Source organism: Indicator indicator, chromosome 5 (assembly GCF_027791375.1).
Source record: "Indicator indicator isolate 239-I01 chromosome 5, UM_Iind_1.1, whole genome shotgun sequence".
NCBI lineage: Eukaryota > Metazoa > Chordata > Aves > Piciformes > Indicatoridae > Indicator > Indicator indicator.
Window position 1 is genome coordinate 9,314,801 of NC_072014.1, and position 24,243 is coordinate 9,339,043.

A 24,243-nucleotide genomic window follows, 5' to 3' on the forward strand; every position below is an offset into this window, starting at 1 on the left:
TGTGAAGTATACTTATAACCAGTAAAGGATCTTTCTTTGAGAGCAGGCATGGAACACTAGAATTTAAGGAAAGGGAGCAAGCTCTCCAGCCCTCGGATAAAGTCGCTATCCCCTGCAAAGATAGCTTCTGAGGAGTATGGCAAATACAATTCTGTTCAAGTCTGTGGACAATATGAGAGGTAAAAAAGAAGTGAGAGGTGTGAACTGCCCCTCTTTTGGAGGCAGTAATGTTTCTGAGGTCTAGACACACCAGTTTAAGTGTCAGCATGGTTAACTATTTCACCATTGATGACAAGCTGCAAGAATGTAGAGCATGTGCTAAGACATCACCAGGGAAACATGCTATCATGGAGCCATGTTTACAATCTCATAAAGCTGTATTTGGCTTGTCAGTAGAGAGCCCTTTCCCATTTCCACCCTCTTCAACCCCAGCTGTTGTCAGAGCAGTAAATTTAATCAGAGTATAAATCCTCCAGTTCTTATCAGTTATACAGTAATTAGTTTCAGATCACTCTTAAAGACAGCAGTCTCAGAATTAAGTTTTTATTTCAGAAGGACTAATAACAATATAGGAAATGTTGATGCCTTGCAGCATTCCTCCTGTGGGTTGGATTGGTCCTGACCTTACCTTGGTTTAGCATGCCTATTTAGGAATGGTCAGATGACAGAGCAGCCAGGTCACTGTGTCAGTGCCCTCCAGGTGAGCTGCTGCATGCTGCTAGCCCCCTACTATTCAAAACCCGTATGGGTTAGTTTAACACCACCTTCAGTAGTGATTTAACAAATCCATCTGAATCTGCATTTAGCTGAGGGTCAATGACTTTTCTAAATGGCTACGTTAATTGGTTACAGTCCTCTGATCCTCTCTAAGTGTCCTCAGTGTAAGCAAAATGAGTATATGACACCTTTAAGTTCTGTACAACTGTCCTTCCATGACAAGAGTGAAGACTTTAGGGTCTTGCAGCATACACTTACTCCAAATAATTCCCTGTTCCAGCTCCCCTCCTAAGAAGTTTAGCACTACCTCAACAGCAGTAAAAAGAGCTTTAAGACACAGCTCAAGCCACATAAAATGCCCCATACTGTCTGCTCTTGCAAGCTGAACAATTTTAAGATGTCAAGACACAGAGCATAACATAAATTCTGGGCCTGAGATTCTAAATTTGGTAACCAAAAATTATTTAATGCAGTTTGATATTCATGTGTTAATACATTCATTGTGTGCAGAATACTGCACTTGGAGGAAGAACTTCTTCCAACAGAAGTGATGTGATTATAATTCCTTGTGCTGGTATTATCAGACCAGTTGTTGCCAACTCTCAAGATTTTAATACAAGTTACAAATTTTGAGATAGTTGTTGTTTGTTGTTGTTTTTTTTTTTTTAAACACACACACACACACACACATACATATCAAGACAGATAATTATATGAGAGTCTTAGTTTTTGTTTGTTGGACAAGGAGAGGAAAGATGACAAGTCTAAATCTCAAAAGGACCAGAGAAAAGCTAAGAAAATCAAACCAGCTTTAAGGTGCAGTTAAAAGCTCAAGATTTTCTAAGTAATTTCGTAATTCTGGGATCTTACTTCTGAATTCTCTGAATGTTTGATGATTTCCAGGATTTCTTGCTGTGATTTGATGATATCCATTGTTGTCCCTCCCAATCACAACCAAATTCTGAGAGTGCCACTTTTCCCCTTGTTCTTTTTGCTATTCCAGATAACAAGTAACCTGTACCTGGGCACTAAAAATAACAAAAAGGCGTATTTCAAGCTTACCCACAAACTTCTGTGGGGTGGAGCTTTTACGCTTTCCCATGTTGCTTGTCAGCTTCTCTATAACAGCAGGTCTCTCAAAAGGCACCAGAGAAATATTGTTGTCCATCACAGGCTCTTGTTCCTTACAATCTTCCATAGGAGGTACTACATAAAACCAAAAAATCGTATCAGACAAGTCTGGTCTACACTTCACAAACAACACAAATCATTTGAGCCCTGGTGACTGTGCAAGTGTAACACACAATAAAGCAAGATGCAAGAACACACTGGGCATCAAGATAGCAATCACCTTTAAGCAGGGCCACATTTATAAATTTATATTTGGGACCTTCATATTTAGCAGAAGCCCAACTTTAAGCATTTATTAAAGGACTTGTTTTGTTTTGAATGTTCAAGATCCCTAGTGAGGAGGGGACACTTGTAAACTCATTCTAGCCAATATTTTCTGCTATTCTCCATTCAGTGTGGTCACCTGTTGCCAATGTAACTTTATAATTACCATTCTTTGTGTATTTCTTCTTGTTTACCATATGTCATGTTTATCATTCTTATTTTCTTTTTGTGCTAATCTCAAGGACCAAAACACATACAAGGCACTGATGACTTGTCTTTCCTGGGTCTGGCTGTGTGTTCCCCAAGACAAAGGCTTCCTGAATGAAGGATCTATTTGTTGAAGCATATTTCCTCTCTCTATACATGAGACTGCAAAATCAACAAACACTGTAATGAAGTTACAGGATTAACATTGTGTGAGTCACAGCAAGTATCAATTTTTTGATTGATATCTTATCTCTTCAAACACAGACTTAACAATCCATGAATGCAAGTCTTTGCATCTGTCTTCCCACTTTTTGGAATCAACACTGAGCATTCTTGCTCTGTGTTAGAGGAATGCTCATACATTGTCAAGAAATCAATGACCCCTTCTGTCCTTACTGATTTCCCCCTTCATTGCTTATTGGGTTAAGGGGATAAGGTGGTAGAACAAAAGATGCACAGGAATTGCACAGGCTTCTGATCAGAGTAGCGACTGACCCACAACAGGTTTTATGTCACTTGCTGACCTAGCTATTCACTATCTGCAAGGTCCTCTGTTTTTGTTGAGCATCCTCTTACAAACACCAGGAATTATCAGTGGTACCAGTGGTACGAATCTGGCCCAAAGAGTCAGAGTCAATTGCAACATACATTGAGTGTGACTCCACTCTTTCTGCTGCTGTTAATTTAATACATGACCTAATTGTTCCACATTCACCTTCAGAAGGTTGCAAGACAATCTTGAGAAGAATCAGCCACTACTCCAGGTGCTAATGGGATGTTTAAGATGCAAGGAATTATTTGAGAAGAATGGATGGTAGTGAAAGAGAAAGTGGGATGATCCTGCTCATAATTCCTACAGTTTGTAAACTGTGAGCAACCCTTCATATCCTCTCTATCAGGTGAGTCACAGTGAAGTCACATCTGGTATAGCAGAGGTATCTTTTGCTAGTCCTCCTCTGGTCTGCCACCAGAGCAGCCTTTAGTGTCACAGACACCTCCCTGATACTGTGCCTTAAACAAATACCATCAGCCTGTTTTCCACCCATGTAACTTCACTGCCTTCAGGATCCTAATATGTAATAATAACTCACCTGTTCTGAAAAATGCATCTGTTTGCTAGCACTTATTATATGAAAAATTGGGTGATAAAAACCTTATCTTTGCCTTCTTTCTAGTAAGGAAGAGCAAATACCAGGCAATTACAAAACAGTATCTGCTCAGGTGAACTTCTCAATTCAGATATTCATAATAAGAAAATGTTGCAATTTATTAATTTGATTCCATTTGTGCCTCTGCTGCTATGGAAAGCTGAGTACTTAGAGGCTTAGAATCAACTATATGCTATAAAGTGATTTACTCTGCTGCTGTTTTATTTGTACAGGATGCTCCTTCTGAGAAACACAATGGTTTCTCATTTACAAGGCAGTCCTGTTGGCATCAGTAAAAAAGAGGAAGAAAAAGCATAAATATGAAATGAACCTAACGTTGCAACAAAACGGGATGCAGTGTTTGAGTGGCCTAATTAGTGTCTGGTGCAGAATGGGAGGTCTGGATTATTTTAAGAGCTAAGGTTACATTTTCATGGCTATTTAAATACTGTGCTTGGTCAGAAAGTTCTGCACTAGTTCTACTCAAGTATTTATCGAGGAGCTTTTGGAAGAAAGGAGATTATGCTCTAAATCCCTCCTAGGAAGAATACCTAAAGATATGTTGGATTTGTAGGACTGTACTCAGCCACAAAATCACTCAGAAATTTCCTTTTACTTTCATAGCCATCTAATTAAGCTCCAAATGTAGTGAGATTTGTTTGTCTTATAACAACAAAGTAATAATTACATAATTCTACTGTTGGGCATACGTGTGTAAAATTTCCTAGATGGAATTTGAAACCTTTCTTCCATGAAAAATGAATAGTGCTAAAAAGGACATGCTTTTCTCTAAGACAGGCAAAAATTCTGCTTAGATTCCTTTTAAAAGTAAAATCACCACCTCAAAAGCATTTTCTTTTCTATCTTTCATATTGCAAGCTTTTTTTTCCCACCTCAGAACTCAACTCTGTAATCCAGGGCACAGCTCTTTTGCAACAGAATCACTGAATCATGCCAATACTTGTGTTATGGTGGGAATAAGTTACTGGAATGTGTTTTGTTATGTAGATTTCCCGGGAGAAGGGAGAGATGGAAACAGCCTAGTTTTTGAAACCACTTATACCACAAAAAACTCAACCACACAGGTGAGAAATAGTATTTTAGAAACCTGAAGAGTTAAGCTAAAGATTACATGGTCAATTCTAGAGACATTAATTTTTTTTATTCAAATAAAAATATATAAAAATAAAGGATAAATAGCTCAGCCTGCCCCCCCTTTTTTTTTTTTTGAGGAAAAACAAAATGAAAAGGGAAAAAGCAAACCAACAACACTCAGCTGACAGTTATCACAAGTCAGCTGCTCTGTGGTGGAATCTCATGTGTACACGTTTACTTGGTGGCAAATTTAATTCCTTTTTTTTTGTTGTATTACACTCCATTTTATTCCCTTGGTAGTGGGAGCTACCAAAGAACAGCTGATGTGTTATAACCAGCTTTGATGCAACTCATTTTAGGCTGTGAACTTTTGGTCTCAGCTTGGGAAGGCTTTGTAGTTCTAAAAGCTCATGGTTTAGTACATTTCTGTTCAGAGATGTTGTCAGCTACCAGGATGTGCTCCTGGACGGTCCATACAAATGTTCACCACCTCTGACACAGTCACAGTTAACACAAAATGTTGTTTCCAAGCCCAAACTCTAAATATACAAACATGGATGGTGTTCAGAACAAAGACATTATACTCCTGAAGGCACTGAGCTTTCAATCATAGTGCTCAAAGTGTCCATCTTTTAGTTTTTGCTTCTTAATTTGAGAGAAACCAGACATACTATTAAAAACATGTATACTTTCTCAGTGAGGAAAGAATAGAGGGGAAAAAAGAAGTAAAAAAAAAAAAAAATTAGCCAGTGTGCATTTTGCTGATAAATACTTTTGTGTGCAGACAACAGACACTGGGCTAAGTCTCAGCTGGCATAAATTAGCATTACTCCATCAACCTCAATTTCCTTTCCTAAACCCACAATATTGGTATTTAAAAGAAGTGTGTGCACAGAGAAATGACAGGAAATATTCCCATGGACCCTGGTGTGAAGTCTCCTGGGGGACCAGCATTTTAACAATGTTTTAAGCAACTATGTAAGAGGGAAGGACACAAAGCCATTGTGTGTTTTATGCAGAGCTGGCCTTTGAGCCTCACACAGCCTAGGGCTATGCTTCTTTCTCCTCCTAAAAAAGAGGATCCTTCTCTACTCAGCTTTAAGAATTTCCCTGGAGTTTCTGCTTTGTGGAAGTGGAGAACATCACAACTGGGTGTAAAACATAGCTGGCCTTCAACATTTGTCCATTTGTTCCAGCAAAGGTCATGTTCTTGGCACTTAGAGACTGTCACTTTTGCCTCCCCCAACACACTGTTAGCTGGGAGACCACAGACTGATTTCTATCTCTGGGGCCAGCACTGCTGAGCCAAACCTGCCAACAACAAAATCACGGGAGCTCCTGCATCAGCTGTGGGGCTGAGCAGGGAACAGGACCTAGCCACAAGGAATGGCAGCTCTGCAAGCAACTGGCACCCTGCAAGGGGATGGAGAGAGACCTGGAGACTTGTACGTTCCCATCCACATCCCAAAACTAGGCTTCCTATCCCTAACCCTTCCTCTTGCTTCCTCTTGTGGTTTTAGTCAGGTGATCTAGGCATCAGCATGACCAAGATCATTGAAGTTAAAGGGCACTGTGAAAGCATCCAAGTATATATGCCGGTAACATGTCTATAACTGATCAACTTGAGCACAATCTTTGAAAGATCCAAACTTTGGAAGGGCTGCCTCCAGTTTTCTGGAACAATTTGTCTGCAGAAATAATTTAGACCAATGTTAAACGTTGGCCGCATTGGTTGAGATCCAACACAGCCACTTGTGTCCTTAAGCCAGGATCTCAGTAGGGCTAATAAAAATCACCACCTCTACCCATTCTGTGCATAACGGTGAAATGATGACCAAAATGTGTTCAGAGGCTTCAAAACTCTGCAAGAACAAGATACTTTTAAAGTATTTGGAGAGATAGTCAGGAAAATTTAAACCCAGTGTGATGCAAAATAAACCAATGATCAAACTATTCAAAGCATGCACTCACTCATGCTCAAGAATGTCCTTTCCATGTGTGACATGGCAAGAGAGAAAAGGATATCAATACATTTTTCAGGGTTAGACTAAGACTTAACTTTAAGTGGAGTAAATCACTTGTATGCTCTTCCCCAGTGTCTACATACTCTCAGGAGAAAGGACTTTGCTACAGGTTGGTGCTCATGACCCTGCACTCCCACTTGATGAGTGGGAGTGATGCTGGGATGCAGGGTGAGATTTATGACTAGTCCCAGCTGAATTTGGAGCTCCCTGTCACTGTGCCTTTTTGCTGTGCCCTCCTTAGATGGCTAAATGAAGACAGTGGATCAAATACCTCCTTAAATGTTCACCAGGGGAGATTTAGACATATTTGCCCGGAGGAGAAAGAGGCACTAGTAGGGGAAAGAGGCACTAGTTGAATTCAAAGTGCTGTTTTAAGCTAATTTTGTTGAGAAAGGTGAAGTGGTTGTGTGAACATTTCTATTTTAAGCCCAAGCAAAGTCAGTCAGGCTGTAAATAAAAGAGCTATCCACATGGGGTTTGCACTGGTTTAACTTCAGTTGGTAGGAAAAATCAATGCAAGGTCAACCATTCCAGCTTCTTTGGATAGACAAGGTTAAGGACCTATTCCTCTTGTCATAGTATTAAGCAGCTTAGAAAAAGCTACAGGTTTCCTCAGAAGTAATCTATCAACAAGAGTAAACCCGATTTTAATAAACAACCAAACAATAAAGGCAGAAGTTGAGTGGAATTTGGGAAGGTCCCTTACAGCATGACCTCTTAAAAAATCCTTGTTGTCATAACTGTATCAGTCTACTGATATTCACCCATAAGGAAAGGCTGACTGAAACCATCACCCAGCTGGTTAATAATATTGGCACAGCCTTGTGGGGAAGAGGCTGCCTTTTGCTGGGAATGCAGTCAGTTGTCAAACTCCTACTATCAACTAAGTGCTCCAACAGACCGAGCACACAACAGGTACCTGTGAATAGCAAAACCTTGAAATCAGTCTTTCCACAGACTTTTACAAGCATCAAGTCAGGCCTACAGCAGACAATCACTAATTCCAATGTCTCTAAAATCACCTATTACATTTTAAAAGTTGATTTTAGTCTCCAGGATGTCTACCAATATTGTAATTTCTTAATAGAGCTGTATGAATACTTTGGAAATACATCTTAAATATGTTTAGAATGCCTTCTTAGGAATAAAATGTTCATAGAAAAGCACTCTTCACTTTTTTTTTTTTTTTTGGTGATTTGTTTTCACCAAAAAAAAAAAAAAAAGCCCAGATTAGAAATGCTGAAGACATTTTATTTCGGTTTGTCTTTTTAGATTTTTAGAAATGACCTTTTAGAACTTCTACATAATTAATTTCCAGATGAAGCCATATGACTCTATTCAACAATAAAAAGCAAAATGGAAGAAAAAAAAACCCAAACAAACAAAAGAGGAAATGGTATTTCACCTTTCTATTTATTCATTTACCTACAATCTAACTTTTGAGTATCCCTAGGTATCTGGCAATTTTTAATCAAAGTGGAAAAGGCATAAATTTATGTTTTCTGATCAGAAAGAAATTTTAAATACTTCAAGTACCAATCATTTGAAGACAATTAAAAACGTTAAAACACGTTTAGTTTTAGAAGAGTTTCTGAAATACTAATTTTGAATGAAATGATAGCAGGTTTTGAACAGCTACCATTTAGTATTTAGTGCTACAGATAAGTCTACCACCCTACAGACTGAGACATTATGCTCGTTATCCATACTAATAGCTGCAGAAATTTTTGAAAACAAATTCAAAGACTTTGACATTTCCTGCTTTCGACAAGCTTTTTGGCAATCTTCAGTCTTTATGTATATTAACACATGCAGTGTTAGTGAACATATTAATATGAACACATGTAAATGCATATAAACATTATTTTTTTCCCCGCTTATAATTACTTTCATCGACACTGCTGAATTCCATTCTGCTATAGAGATTTTTATCTATTCCTCCCCCTTTTTTGGGACTCTAAGATAATATTACAGGCAGAAGTAATGATTTCTGAATACCTCCATCGTCCTTATCTCATACAATTATCAGTCACTATCAGAAAGGAAGGGGAAGGGGAATTATTTTTTTAAAACATTTTTTAAATGGCTTAGTTAATTTTTAGGGCAACTTTTCAGAGGTGACTTTGCTTTGTTTCCATGTCTGCATAGTTACACATACTAAAACATTAAATACTACCTGAAATAAAAAAAAGAAATCAGCAAAACCCATGCTGTCAAATTGGACAGAGAATTTTAGCCCATCTTTTCTCCCCCTGCCTATCTGAGTATAAGTAATCTATAAGAAGGAAGCATTGCAAAGCTGAAAGAAAGGAAGAAAAGTAGACGGAAAAAAACCCGCAAGAGATGCTCCAAGTCCAGGAGACCTCAAAAGGCAGTTTCTACCCACCATGGTGACTCATGACCTGCCCAGCAGCCTCCATACTGACATTCTGCAGATAGTTGTGGCAGCGTTCCTTGTGCTCCTCCAGTGAACTGCGCTGCTTGTAGCTCCGGCCACAGTAGTTGCACTTGTGAGGCTTCCCCACTGCAGAAACGACGAGAGCATTAGGTCAAATTCATGGCAACTCACTTTTACTACCAAAAATCACACCTTTGCAACAAGCAACTCTTGTGATGGAATGGAACCCAAGAAAGCTTATGTAGGTACTTGACCTTTTTCCCAGCCACATTTTTGTACCATGCACACCTCCTCCCACCCACCAGAGACTTTATCCCGTTTGTTTTTCACACAAATGTGTGGTTATCAGCAGAAGGAAAAAGAGGTAGACTTGTTGGTTGCAAAGCAAATAAACAGATGACAAGAGGGAAAAATCAAACCAATCAGCTGAATCATACCCCAGCACTGCCTGAGTGTCACCAAGTCTCATGGGAAAGAAACTTCTGAGAGATTTTGCCCATGGTATGAACGATTGCCTTCAAAGAAACAAGCTGCCCCAGTGGCCTAATTCTGCTCCCAGCTGTGGGGAAACCCATTACGTGGTCCAGAGGAGTCATTCTTTCACTAAGAAAACTTTGCCAAAATTACTAAGGGAAGGTTGGAAAATAAACAGACAACAGACAATAACTTTGGTAACAGCAGTGTTACAGGCCAGAACTGAACTGCCACCAGTAATTTGCATAGTTGAAATAATATTAAAATATAGGTAATATAAATACATATATTAAAAGTATAAAAGGCCATGTACAATGAAAATCAAGCCAGAAGAATGCAAGACAACTTAATTTTTCTTGGTGTGGTTGTTTTGTTTCACTCAATAGCATTATGAACAAATGGCAAATGCCTCTTAAAATGTGCAAAACCTGGCACTGGATTCTCATAAAGTATATCCTTTTTGTAGCATGTCATTAAGAAACCACAAGAATGGCCTAACCCAAGGCCAGAAAGCTAGCCAGCAGCATATTTTGCCAAGCCGTGTTAATAAAGGCTTTTAATATAATTTAAACTTGTAGAACATGAACATTGATTCTTTAATAACTAAAGAGCTATTAAGTCAGTATTGCAAGTAAAACACCGTCAGCTACGATTTTCAGAGCTGGCTGACGCATAGGGAAGGTCAAACTTCTTCCAGAGTTTTGAAAGTCTTAGGTAAGAATTTCACTTTCTGGCCAAAGAAATTGAGAACATCCTCTGTTTGATAATACATATGTTTCTATTGAGTTTGTCCCAATATTGGAACCATTTCACAGTCATTTACTTAATGAAAACCAAGCTGCATTAATTGCAGCCAAAATGCACAGTCACCACTGGGATGGGAAAATGCAGGGAAAACTGTGGGAAGGACACCTGTAGCCAATGAGAAGCTGGACAGAGGGCTCCTTGCATTTGGGCTGATGCCTCAGACCTGAGAGACTGAGTCAGGGAAGTTCTTTGGGGCCTCTGCAAGACTAGTACAATGTATGCCGCACATCACCCATATGATGGAAGATAAAAAAAAAAAAAACTCTGAGCCTTCAGTATCTGAGTTGGTCAAAGTTTCAAAATTTTTGCCTCAGAAAAAAAAATAATTGATGAAATGAACAAGCTTGCAGAAAGTTTCTCTAAAAGCTTGTTTGCATGTGCAGTTCATTGACACAACCAGGTTGTCCACCAAGGAAAAAAAAAAATAAAAGCTGCTCTAAAGTAGGCATCCAAACTATGGACTTTTTTCGCCCTAAATTATTTAGAAATAAAAGGCTTATCCTCTAGGGAAGTATTTCATTTTAGACCAAACAGTCACTGTAGTCTTTATTACATTTTGCTTACTAGCTGACACTGTCGCTGATACTGGAAATCTCAGCGGATGCAAAATGTGAAGCTTATTATCATTCCCTGAGTAATTGTCTTTGAGGAGAATGATCTGAATCAATCCTCAGTTTTTCAGATTTTAAACATTAAAACCAACCATCTCATTCTGGAAGCACCTTTAGGCTCCCTAGGATAGGAAAACTTGAATAATCACCATTACAATGCTTTATCATGTACCTAGATGGCATCAATGTCAGTCTGAAAACTTTATTAGAAGCTAACTTGGTGTCTAATAAAAAAAAAAAAAAAAATCCAGTGCAATTGAAGGGATCGAGTCAACGAATCTGAAGCAGGAATGAACTAGCCCACCCAGTCTGGCTATCAAGTAACTTAGCTAAACGTTTAGACAGAAGGGAAAGGGATGATTGCTTTTGGCTACTCAAGAGATAGCTACAATTAGCTACCATTTAGCACAGAGAAACATGTTCTACTACAAGCTCACAGTACAAACAAATCAGTTCAACAACCAAAAGTTTGTAACACACCTCTTCAATCGGTTGCCCCCTGCACTGCAACCATTTCTGAACCCATTCACACACAACAAGGCTGAGCTTTTCAAATGGTATCTAGGATAGGCAGATACCCAAATTCCATCAAATTTCAAGGTTCATAGAGAAGATAAAAGCTAATGATAAAGGCACAATTTCTACAGGCAATATGGGATTTGAGGAACATCCCTAAGGAAAGAGAGACTCCAGGACACACACTTCTTTCTCTGGGGAGAAGATAAGAGAATAAACAACATGTGACAAACGTTAGTCATGTTGCCTAATATGCAACTGGAAGCTACTCAGAGACAACCACGAAAAACAAACCTTATGAGTTCCAGTTGAGTAGGATTGAAGAAAACTCCCCTGGGTTCATTTCCAAATTCTGTCCCCTCTGCTCTATAGATGCAACTACTTTATAGCCACATATGTGGAAAATCCGAATTATACTATAAAATCACACAAAGTGACTACGACTTGAGTTGCAGTGCAATTGATCAGGTCAGACCACAATGGAATCAGTTCTGATAGTAGCAGTATGTGTCACGAGCAGTTTGGTAAGAGGTTACAATTATGGTCTCAATTTTAGAAACCCTGTCATTGTGACAAATGTCAAGTCATTGAAATAACTGCAAATTAAACTGCTTTTATTCTCCAAGTAAGTAATGGCAAAAAAAAAAAAAAATATATATATATATACACACACACATATATATACTTGTGGACATGAATGTTGCAGCAGGTACATTTTTCCATTACCTGAGAGAAAACTGTGAAAGTGTAGAGAACTCAGTTCTGGTGATCTCCTCAACAGCATACTTTGCTTCACATAACAAACCACCGTATGAAAACAAACGACTGACAAAGGCTGAAGTCTGTCTTAACAAATATAGTAGGTAAATATTAACAGTCAAAATTTGCCCCCAAAATATGTGGCTTGCACTACTGGGCACAAGCAGTCTTGGTCTATAGGCCACTAACTTGAAAGTATAGTGTTCAACAGTGTCTACCAAAAACCTCTCCAAGCCTCCACTAAAGGCAGCTCTTTCCACCACGGAACTATTTCCACTGTGACGCCACTGAAAGTTTGGTTCAGCATGCTTGGTATGAAGCTGTTTCTCTGAGGTTTTCACTGTAGACCATGGTACACAGACTCCAGTTGGTGTGGTATGTAACAAGCGCTGCCGATGGTAGCAGTACCTAAAGTCAGTTTGGAAAACCCTAGTTTGAGGTAATTCTTCCTTTATCACCTTTTCAGGGTAAGAAATCTGATAAAAAAAAAAATTACCATCACTCATTCTCAAAGAAATGATACAATACAGCGAATGCAAAGTAGCGCAAAATCTTGAGAAATCTTCAATCACTTGTTAAACTGGGAAAGACCAGGGCACTGGGCAAATCCCAGTGGCCACACCTATGAACAAGCTAACTTGATGAATGGCAAAAAACACTTTATATTTCTTCCTGAAATGTCAGAATTTCCATGCATTTAAGCTCAGATTTGTGCAGATGACAATGTGGCATGAAAACCCCACAGTGGAGTCTCAGCCTCAAATGGAAAATACTATGACAGTCACAGTGAAAACAACACATTTCAATTTGAAGAACAATTTTTACCATGAAACAGGTAAACCACGTGTTGAAATTCAGAGTTTGCTTTTGAAATTGGAGGGAGGAGGGGGAAGAGGATGACATAAAAGGCAAGGTGTTTCCGAGTCAGGAATACTGTGGGTGAACTTTGATAGCCAAGAAGTCTGCGTGCAGCGACAATGAGATGGTGTAACTCTAAGGTCAATATTCAAGACAGAAAGCAGACTTGGGCCTAGGGAAACTTCTTTAAAGTCATAAAAAAAAAAAAAAAAGGTCAGTGAAAGAGAAAGAGCCCGCAAGGCATTCTTGCAGCATTTTGTTCTCAAAAGAGATGGGAGTGCATAGCAGAATATAAAGTAAATCAAAGGGAAATAAGAAGGCATCCCAGATAATACCTTGCCATAAGCACATAACATGAGAAAGACTTACAGAACAAGTTAAGAGCAATAATACACTTCTCTGAGCTAAAATCCTCCCTCCATTAGGACCACTGACAAAACATACACCAGCTTCAGCAGTCAAGATTAATTACTCCCCTACATTTCCCTACTTCAGGTACCACGTTATCCTCTGCAACAGTGCAGAGCAGACCTTTCGCCTGTCCACCAGCCCACATCCCAGGTCACTGTGACAGCTCAACTACTACTACAGCCAAGGGACCTGCATTAGCCCAAGCCAGGGACTAGAGACTTACACTGAGCTTTGTACCAGAACTCTACTATATTTTCATTATTGCACTACCAGGGCCTTGGAAGGGAAGCCAGCCAAAATTTCTGAACTATGTGACCATCTGAGGTAGCTACTTTTGGTCCAAGGAAGTCTGATAGCAGCACATTGAGCATGACTTATTTCTGTAAAATCTGAACTCCCACTCGACCCCTCACACCCCAGAGTTGGGGGAAACCCCAGTACTCTCCTATTGAAGGTTTCTCAAGCAGCAGCAAAGAAATCAAAATGTTCTTTTGGGCTGATACTTACACCTATCAGTGAGGCTGCAGAATTGTCTCTCATGCTTATAACCAGTACTAATTTGTCATTTCTTCCCCAAAACTGGAAGCTGCATGGGAGAGGCAGTTACATATTGCCTACCACAAAGCAGCCCTTTGCCTTGAACAGGACTTATCACAGTAAGATCAGTTTTAACAGTGAGTTAAGAAATACAATTAAGGCACAGGGTTGGGACTAGGGAGCGTAGGGTTCAACTCTTAGTTATGCTACAGATTTTGTGACTGCAGGCAAGTTATTCTGATTTCCTGTGCTTCAATTATTCATACATATGATTAAGGTAATAATTCCCTTCTTCACAGCATGTAAATGAATTTATGCACTGTGCGAGATGCAGAGAGGCTAATTTGGTGAGGCTCACACAAGGAGGTAAGCACAGAAAAATAGGGCCCGTATTTCTACTGAAAAATTAAAGTCTTAATAATACACTGTGATTTTATTAGATATGGGAGTGAACATTAAAGAGCAGGAGGAGATATTTAGGATGGCACAGTGTAGAGGATCAAGCAGGAATAAGAAAATCAAATTAGAAAGAAAAAAACAAATATGCGTATAAGGCAATTTGCAGGCATGGTGTCATTTCTGGCCATGAAATGGTCAGTCCTGGGAAATGTAAAATGCCCCTGAGCTTGCTGACATTTAACAGCACACAGGACAATAAAAGACAGTGTGCCATAGTTACAAGAAGGTGGCTAAAATAGCTGCTGTGCTCCTTCCCACTTCCAGCTTCCCGAGCCCAGGAAGCAATTGCCAGAGCCAGGGAGAGACGAGGAAGCACTGAGGTTTCAGCAGGAGGGCTGAGACTGCAGAAGAGACGCGGTCCCCCTAGGTTGCTACTGTAATTAAAGAGCACACTTTGGCTTTTCTAGAGCTGCCTAGCTCAAAGCTTCACACACAAAAATATTTACATGAATAATAGACCCCTGAACGAATTAATCACACAAAAAATTAAAGTGAGACCTAAGCCCATGCTGGCTCTAAGCAGCACGTAGCTTCGCAAAAGAAGCTACCTCCCACTCTGATGCTGTATCTCGCCGCTGTGCTTAATGACTGTAAATGTGTTCATTGAAATTCATGGGCGATCTTTGCTTTGTTGCCTTTTTTTTTTTTTTTTTTATTCCTGGGAGATTACACATACACACACACGTCAGTATATATTGGAATTCAGAAATAACAGCAAGTCCCACAACCAATCTGAGATTGTCCAAGACAACCTGCATGAAGAAGTCACAACAAGTAAACATCTAAAATAAGGCTCCAGGCTGCTAGAGCACACAAACACATAGGCTTGTGACATGCTGTGTGAAGTACCTCCACTGCTGAGTGCCCAAACACTGACGTCGCAAAGCAGTCTGATTTTCAGAAAGAATAAAATCTCTAATCACATTATGAAAAAATTTTCTTAATCTTCAAGAATGGCTCAGGTTGTAAGCAACCTTAGAGACCATCTACTCCAGTCTCCCAGCCATGGGCAAGTAGAGCTCTCAATTATACTCAGCTGCTCTAGGCCTCATCTGACCTGGCCTTGAACGGTCCCCAGGGAGGCGACATCCACAACCTCTCTGGGCAACCCATTCTAGAGTCTCACCATCCTTGTACTGAAGAACTTGTTCCTAAGATCCTGTCTAAACCTGCTCTCCCTCAGCTCAAAGCCATTCCCCCTTGTCCTATTGATAGACATCCTTACGAAAAGTCCCTCCCTAGCCTTCCTGTAGGCTCCCTTCAGGTATGGAGAGACACCTGTAAGGTCCCTACAGAGTCTTCTCTCCTCTAGACTGAATAACCCCAGCTCCCTCAGCCTATCCTCATAGGCAGAGGTGTTCCACCCCTTGGATCATCTTTGTGGCCCTCCTGTGTACTCACTTGAACAGCTGTGTCCTTCTTATGATGTGGACACCAGAACTGGACACAGTGTTTGAGGTGGGGTCTCAGAAGAGCAGAGTAAAGGGGAAGAATCACTTCTCTTGACCCAATGGCCACACTCCTCTTGATGCAGTCTAGGATATGATTTGCCTTCTGGGCTGCATGAGTGCACTGCCAGCTCATGTTGAGCTTCTCATCAATCAATACTAAAGTGTCTTCCTTCAGAGCTACTCTCTACCCACTCTGCACCAAGCCTGTATTTGTGCTTGGGACTGGCCCAATTCAGACACAGGACCTTGCACTTTGACTCGTTGAATCTCACGCAATTTGCACTGGTCTACCTCTCAAGCCTGTTGGCCCACTTTTCAAGCCTGTAATACTTGTGCATATATATGACTGCACAACACTTGATCAGCCTCTCATCAAATGAAAAAATGGCTTGTCCTGGCTTTTTGCACAGCAGCAGTCAATGGTGAAGTTATTTCTGCCAACAGCAACCACGTGCTACTAGAGTAGCCCGGCTAGCAGAGAAACACCACTACATATTTGAGGTACATCAGCACACAGTCAAACGATGGCAAAACATTGCACCTACACACCCTTTGTCTTCTAGGCATACCTGTCTTTCATATAAATATCTTCAGGGCACAGTTCAGCAGCTTGACACCTGCATCTACCTGCCAGTTGTTTATGGTATTGTAAAATAAGCAGCTAGCAGTGAAATACTGCACTAGTGTTCTGTCCTCCCTTGATCTTCTGCAGCAAGTAGGATTAAACAGACTATATGCAAACGCCAAAGACTTCACCACTGCTGCATTTGGGCTAGAACAGATCACAAAAAAATGCACATGTGGAAAACAAAGTAACACACTATTCAGGACAAACTTTCAAGCATCTGTACCTTCTGAACATATGAAATGAGAGGCCACAATCTGGTGTAAATCAGTAGACATTAGTGCTTGTGCATGAGAGCTAAGGGTTTGAGGTCCTTATTTGTACCTTCAAGGTGGTTCTGTTTGCAGCCTTTTATGACTTTAATAGTTTATAACAATTTGTCTTGCAGCTACTGGAGGCTCTGCTATTTAATCTGATTCATCAGATTGTGTTTATTTATTAACCAATCTGCTGGATTTTACAGATAAAACAACATTCCAATCTGCCACAAGGGTTATAAATAAGTAGGTGGCAATTTTGTGCCAGAAGTTTAACAAACAAACAAACAAACAAGCCAACTCCTGTTTCATTGGCACAGTCACAGAATTACTGAAATCTCCCCAACTGTCCAGATACTTGCAGGACTCCTGCCACAGTCTTTCAGCATCCATTAAATAATTAGAAAAACAAGAATCTTGCATCTCATTTTCTTCTTTTGCAACACAATTGCAAAACAGTTCAGGTTTGTATGTTGTACCTATATACACGTGAAAAATGAAGGAAAATGTACCTGTATTAAACCATGTAAATAAATCACATACTAAATCAAATAGATATGGACACTAATGTTGTAATTAGTTCTGCAAATGATTAAATTCGTGATTACTTGCTTCAGTTCCATGGCCCCAGAAACATACACCATACAAAGGCTCTCTTCATATATTTCTCCCAGCTTACCTTTATTTCCTTCAACCTAAAAGCTTCCAAGCTGGCAAAAGGCAGCTGACACTGATTTTTTAGTTTATATTAATGGCAATATTGCTTTTGGATTACCCCTTACACATACTTGAGAATTTAAAGTGCAAATGTTCTGCACTTGCACTGTGTGGCCACTGAGTTGGGCACACTGTCCTTGTCCCCTACCAACATTTCCCAGTCCTCCAGGCACTCCTGGCACTGGTGTGGTTCCCAGGAATTTTACACCAACTCTGAAATAGTTAAATATTATTAAAAATGGAAGTCTTTAAATAGCACTTTGGTGGTGAGATAAATTAACATGAACCAGGAAGTTCACAAAAAATAGCTGGGTATTTCACCACCTGGCCAGCTTCAAAATTGCTTAAAGACAGCCAGGTTTACGCAGCTTACCTTTAAAAGGGGAGAGGCCCTGGAATGAATATGAGAGGTGACATTGGAAAGGAGCCTCCTCCCTGCAATGCTTCCAATGTATCTGGATGTGGGTGGGAACTGGCTTAAGACAGAGGCTGAACCTTAATTGTATGTACCAGCTCTTTACTTTCCACTCCCCTTCAGACCTTTAACATTATATTAAAGCTGACTTAGTAAGCAGAGCATTAATTGATTCACACAACAAACTTCCCCAAATGTACTTGTTGCCTTCACTTCATTTTAACACTGCTCCAGCAATGGAGCGAGTAGGAAAAGTGAAAATAATTTAGGTTGGTCTGTTATTCTTCTCTGCCCTGTCCTGTCTGCTCCCCATCAATGCCACAGCTTAGCAGGAATTTAAGGAGGTGACTGGAAATCCACATGTCATTGCAAGCAGAGATCAGGAGAGACCAACTGCTGGCAGAGGAACAGCTCACACACAGAGCAGTGCAGGGTGTGGGTATCAGTGCAGATCAGGAATGCTGCTGGACAAACACTCCCTTGAGAAGTGCTTTCCTTTTTTTTAGGGGGGGAGGTTGTTTGCTTCCCCCACTTTGTGTCAGAAAAAGTGTAGTTGTTGGGCCAGATTTGTAGGCAGTACCAATGGAAGCAATATCCTGAAGTCAATTTACATCAGCTGCTTATAGTTTATATTGATTGTAAGTGCAGCCCCCTTGCACATCTTGCTGAAGACCTGTAGCATTATGAAGCCAACAGAACCTATGAGTTATATGAAGCAAGCATAGTGTTACCTGTTAGTTTATACTACATAAGCAAAGGGAGACAGACAGAATACACGAGGTTTATCTTTCACTATAGCTCTAAATAGTTTTATTCTGCATAAAACCACTGAATATGCCCTTAACTCTAGCTCATTTCTTCTCATCCCATGGCAGTGAATTCTGCCGTTCCACTTACACACTCCTGCACAAGAAAACGCATTTCTTTTAGCACCTGACACCTTTCAATTTTCTGCCTCATATTAGGAGATAGGAAGAACATGCTCCAATTTCCCTTTACATACGTAAGTTTTCCCTTTTCTTGTCACTGTCAGAAACAAAGTTTTGGAAACAGACTATTAACAGCAAGCTGTCATGAAGATAATAGCAACATGGGAGGAATAATATTGACAGGTCCTCTTCTTTTCCAAACCACTGAAGTTAGGAGTTTTCACTTATTTTGATCAAGGCCAGCAGTGAAGAGAACCTTGCTTCCAAAACCAGGTCAGACTATGAAGCTAATGGGCTCCTTCGGGACACGAGAATTTTTATTCCTACTTGCTTTTCTGCCCAAGAACCAGTGCAGCCCATGCCTTTGTATTACCCTCATAGATATCTGCTGTTCAAGCATGTGGTTTTGTCATGTCTTGCACAGATGTCAAACGAGGTCAAACAGAAAAAGAGCTGACTGACTCCTTTTACCTATGCAGCTTTTCCCATCTTCTCCTGTTGCTCTCTGCCTGACAACATATATATTTACTGCCAATGTTACAGAGGAGCCTGAAATAAGGGTGGGAATTCTCTAAAGCAGACAGTGCCAAGCTGTGCAGCATACTTCAGAAAAAAATTATATGCTAAAGGCTCCTGCAGAATGAGGCTTTTTTGGGCTAGCTCATTGCCCCCAAATGCTCTTCCCGACATCCAGAGCATATATTCCAGCTTCATCAAGGCAAATGAATCTGCCAGGGCTGGGCAGATGCCTCCTTTCCCCACCATGCTCATCACCAACACTTGTGGTCTTCACTGTTCCACATTCAAAGTTAGCCACAGTATTTGGCAAGCAGAGTCAGGAACGTATTGCATAAAAACAATTCTTAGCACAATGAAAGTTAACGGTAAAGATATCATTTAAAGGGTGATGGGATCCGTTAACTCTCTGAGAGATGAATCTGGTACACTGGACAGCCTCTGGTCTAGCACAAACCTCTACATCAAGTGCCTATTTCTGACAGTGAAGCCACCTTAATCTTCTCTGGGTATTAAAATGCAGCAATTCCTGTTAGCTTCAGTGTCTTCCCTAAATGCAATTTAAAAAAAAAAATTTGTAACACACAAAAAAATAAATAACAGTTCCAGATCACTTCCTAAAGCAGAGGAATGTTTAAGTTTGATCAGAGGAGAGAATGAGAAGGGAGGGAGAATAGATTTGGAGGTTTAACACATTTCTTTTTTGGTGCGATTAGTTTTGCACTACAAGCCCTGGACAGATTCAGAAACTGTTATTGTGGCTGAAAAGGAGGCAGACAAAATGAAAGAAAATTAACGATGGGTGTGAAATTAAACCAGAAGGAAGAAAACGGAAAGAAGGAAAGAAAAAGCAACTACTTAAGCTGAAAGTAAAGACAGAAAAGCTGAAGAATACAAAACAGAGCTCTCTGAACAGCCATAAATACTCTAAAAAGGTTTCCTGTAAAACTGGGGAATTTAGGAAACTCTAAAAGTCCTTAATTGGATTCCCGGGTGGATAAAACTCCAAACAAAAATTCATACTGATTGTTCCACTAGGCTATTAGAAAGAGGTCTTTTCTCTGAGAGATCTGAATCAAGAGTGAAAGAGTGTAAAACCTCTAATTTCTGAATACCTGGAAGAAGAAAAGTATTTTTTTTCTTACACCTCAGTCATGTAACTGAGTCAGCAGACAAGTTTATGACATCTGGGTTCATTCCTACCTGTGACACTGATGGCTTGAACACCTTTGACAAGTCCCTTTTGTCTATACTCTTGGTTCATCCTCTGCAAAAGGTGGTTGGGCACTAAACCCTGCTGCCTGCTCATCTTGGGCTTCAACAATCTGAGAAGTGACTGTCTCTCACTATGAGGTATATATTTCCTGACACAAAATGGCCGTTTTCCTTCTCTTCACCAATAGCGTGTTCCTATCACAAGGACTGTACACTGGCCAGGTCAAGCCAGTCCTGGACTTCATGTTGACCAAGGCAAAAATCTCATGCACCTCAACCGAAACTGGACTTGCAGTCTCCTGAATCTGGCTCATCATTAGGCCTTGGGACAAACTCATTGATTGTAGAAGACTAATGATATGAACATAATAGATACGTGTTTCACAATATAGCTAATGTGGACATTTTACAGTGGCATGCAAAGTCAAAGTACTTTTTCTGGTGGATGATATATTCTTTGAAGCCGAGCAGCTTCATTCCAACAAAACATGCCAAAAATCATTCCTTTGATGCCACTCATTGGAAATGTAGCTATGAATATGTAGACCTGATCCTACAGCATTACCAACATCTGCAGTTTCACCCTAAGTCAGATATGATACTATAGGCTCTCCTTCGACGCCAGCTCCTGGAGACAGTTAACTGAAGAGAAAACTTAGTGCTCCTTCCTTATTCATGAAATAAATATTACAAGGTAAATAAAAAAGCCAATCTATCACCTTTCACTGTCCTCTTTTGACAGTGTCTATGATCTAAGGGACCCAGATATATGATTTTTTTAGTTCCTGGGTTTAGAAAGACAGCAATAGCATGAACTCTGAAGGAATCATGCCGGTAGAGTTTCTTCAGATTCGTACTGCTGCAATTGATATAAAAAGTTCAGTCATTTTGTTCAAAGCCAGTTTCATGAAACACCTATTTTCCTATTAGAAATCCTTCACTCTCCTGTTGTTTAAAAATTCAGTGGAGTTAAGATGGCTTTTCTCCCTAAATGTGCTCTTACTTATGCCTTAAATAATTTTGCTATTCCATCCTGGTGTTTTATAGGAAGAAAACTAATATTATATATGAATCACAGAATAAAGTGCCTCCTACAAAAGACATCACTCTATTAGAAGCACAACATTTCATTTTCATTTACAGTATGTGCTCTATACCCAGGAACGCTGCCTGTATCAGCCTTTATTTTCATAACCTATTCCTGACACCTAACAAGAACTGGGAGTGCTGCTCCAGGATTTGGCAAGAAGGAACAGGTTGTGGATGAGCAGGTTTCTCTGACTCACCTACACGGATCAACAAGGAAAAATAATAGGGAGAGGGTGGAGATTGCAAAGGGTGGGAGAAAAAAAAAAAGGGGAGAGAGAGGGGAGTGACGTGTTCCTTTGGATGCGGTATGTAATGCAGCTGGCAGACTGCCTGCTCATGGTGCCACAGAGTTCCAGACATGCCAGTCCTGCTGACTCAGCTCTTTGTAAGAAGGAAAGGGAAGGGAGAAATTTCACAAATGTTTCTGATATCTGATGGACTGGGATCACTAGGTTCTCCCTGGGGATCTTCAAACATGTCTTTCACACCAGGGATTTGAATGGTGTCCCCAGAGAGGTGTATAAGTGAGAGACGCTCATTCGATAACCTCATACAAAACTGCTTATGCTTGTATCAAATCATGCCCCTGTGGCTGCTGGAAAATTCAGCAGCACAGCTTCATCCCACAAACCAGAAATGTCAGGCCTGTCCTAGCCAAGGCTAGCTGCTCTCAGACAAGCCTCTGTCTCCAAGGAGACGAGCAAAATGCATGCACATGAAGGGTATCCAAGTGAGAGTCTATGGCCCATGTCGCTTTTCTATACAAAAATCTCATCGTCAGATTCTCAGCCGTGTATCCTTTGCATGTGATTTATTTTCTAGGAAGAGCCTGAAGCCTTTAATCGTCTGGCCTCTGCCTACCTCTGAGACAGGTACTGTGCCATAGGCAGCTCAGAACAGTCTCAGTCCTGTTTGGCTCAGGGGAGATTCTCTGCTGACCTAGACTTCCACTCCAAACCAAAGAGGCTGGAGGAGGGAAGCGACTATTTCCCAGCCAAAGGAACGGAAACACAGGCTAACGCTTGGACTGTCAAAGCCTCAAAATCCAGCAGACCTCAGTGCTTCTGAAAATACAGGTCAGGGTGAACTGGCCCCAAAATCAGCACTAAGATAAATTTGCCTTAATTTTCTGTTCAGGATCCTCACCGTGAGCTCTTGAACATCTTTGAGCATGTGAGAGCATTCATGCCTGTCTTGCTGGAAGGGACAGAAAGGACATGTGCTTGGGGAGCACACTTTTCCCCATCCTGAATACAGAGTAGCTGGCTCTCTGGGTAGGACAAGTCTCAGGGCAGCAGCAACAGCATCCTGGGGAATTTACACTGAAAATCCTACTGAATTACACTGCCCCACTAATCCTTCACAGCACTTCCCACAGAGGTAACAGCAGCTCTTTCATATTTAAGACAAAAAGAAGGAAGCAACCTTAAAGCCCAGGCTTTTCTGAAAAAAAGTGCTTTGCCCCATACAGGTAACTGTGTGGTCAGGGAGGGTCCCATCCAGGTACTCTTTGTCAAAGTTTCAATAGGCAGGGCCTCAACAGCATTTCTCGAGCTTCAGGAATGAAGATAGAGATCTTGTCTCTCTGTTGCAAGGCACAGAGGGAACTTGGGGCACCCTGTCTGAAATCAACACAGCACAGTTATGCAAAACATGTATGCAACTGGCATCTCTTGTGTAATCCTGGCTGTAATCAACGTCTCTAACCACTCCAGAAAGGAAGGAGGGGCAGAGGGTGGAGAAAGTTCACACTTACATCAAATAAAAAATGGGAAAATATCCAGAAAGCTTTAGTCAGGTGAAAACACAGTTCCCTCTCATGGGAAACCTCCAGGACAAGTTTCCTTGAACTTCACACAGGGTTATAAATAGGAGGAGAGTCACACAGAGTTCAGTACAAGTTCACTGTAAAGAAATTTAGACATTCTCATTTTCCTTCTTGAGTGATATCCATCAATATCTTAACTGTAAGCCAATTCATAATTACAGGTTGCTGAGAGCTCAGGAGAATATATCATCAGCAGTTTTCTGCAGGCCTGCTATGGCACGGTGTTAACTGGGTGATTCCCTCCCCGGCCCTCCACTTTAGTTTCTCTTACCTTCCTTTCCAAATAGCAAATAAACCCTTCCTTACAACTTAAAGCACTCATATGCTGTAAAGAAAAAAAAAAAAAAGTCACTGGCGGTTCTCTATTTGCACTGGCCCAACACCCAGCTCTGACGTAGCAGTGAAAGATGGCCTCAAAACACTGATTCCAAAATTCAAACTTTCTTAAGCTGAAAGGTTTCAAAAACTCCTTCAAGAGCTAGCAAAGGCCAAATGCTGTGTAGTAAATAAGATCTCAGAATTTTCTCAGAGACAATACAGAAAATCTTTTTTCCCTTGAAAAATCACTTTCTTGGGGGTGGAAAAAAAACAGCCCACAAAACAACCAAAAAACAAACCCACACAACTTTTTCCAACCTTTTTCCTCCTTGGAGCTGCTGTTGTATTTTGCTGCTCAGAGTATGTGCAAGAAGTGGTCTTTGGCTTTGTCAAATCAAAACCATGTCCTCATCTCAAGTGCACCAAAAAAGCACCTCTTGGACCTCTGGTTCTGCAAAAAACATTGC

The 24,243-nt window shown here is 40.5% G+C and overlaps 1 protein-coding gene across 6 annotated transcripts in view; it reads right to left on the reverse strand.

Annotated features, from left to right (window-relative positions):
• IKZF2 (IKAROS family zinc finger 2) overlaps positions 1 to 24,243 on the reverse strand; it is a 108,349-nt gene that overhangs the window by 4,515 nt on the left and 79,591 nt on the right. For 4 of the 6 annotated variants that reach the window (XM_054381493.1, XM_054381494.1, XM_054381492.1 and 1 more), the window contains exons 5-6: positions 8,973 to 9,110; positions 1,780 to 1,923 (exon numbers count right to left, since the gene is read on the reverse strand). In XM_054381493.1, coding sequence (XP_054237468.1) covers positions 1,780 to 1,923; positions 8,973 to 9,110 — 282 coding nt within the window. Of the gene's footprint in view, positions 1 to 1,779; positions 1,924 to 8,972; positions 9,135 to 15,002; positions 15,043 to 24,243 lie in introns of all 6 variants that reach the window. The other 2 variants (XM_054381490.1, XM_054381495.1) reach the window with 2 other exon arrangements.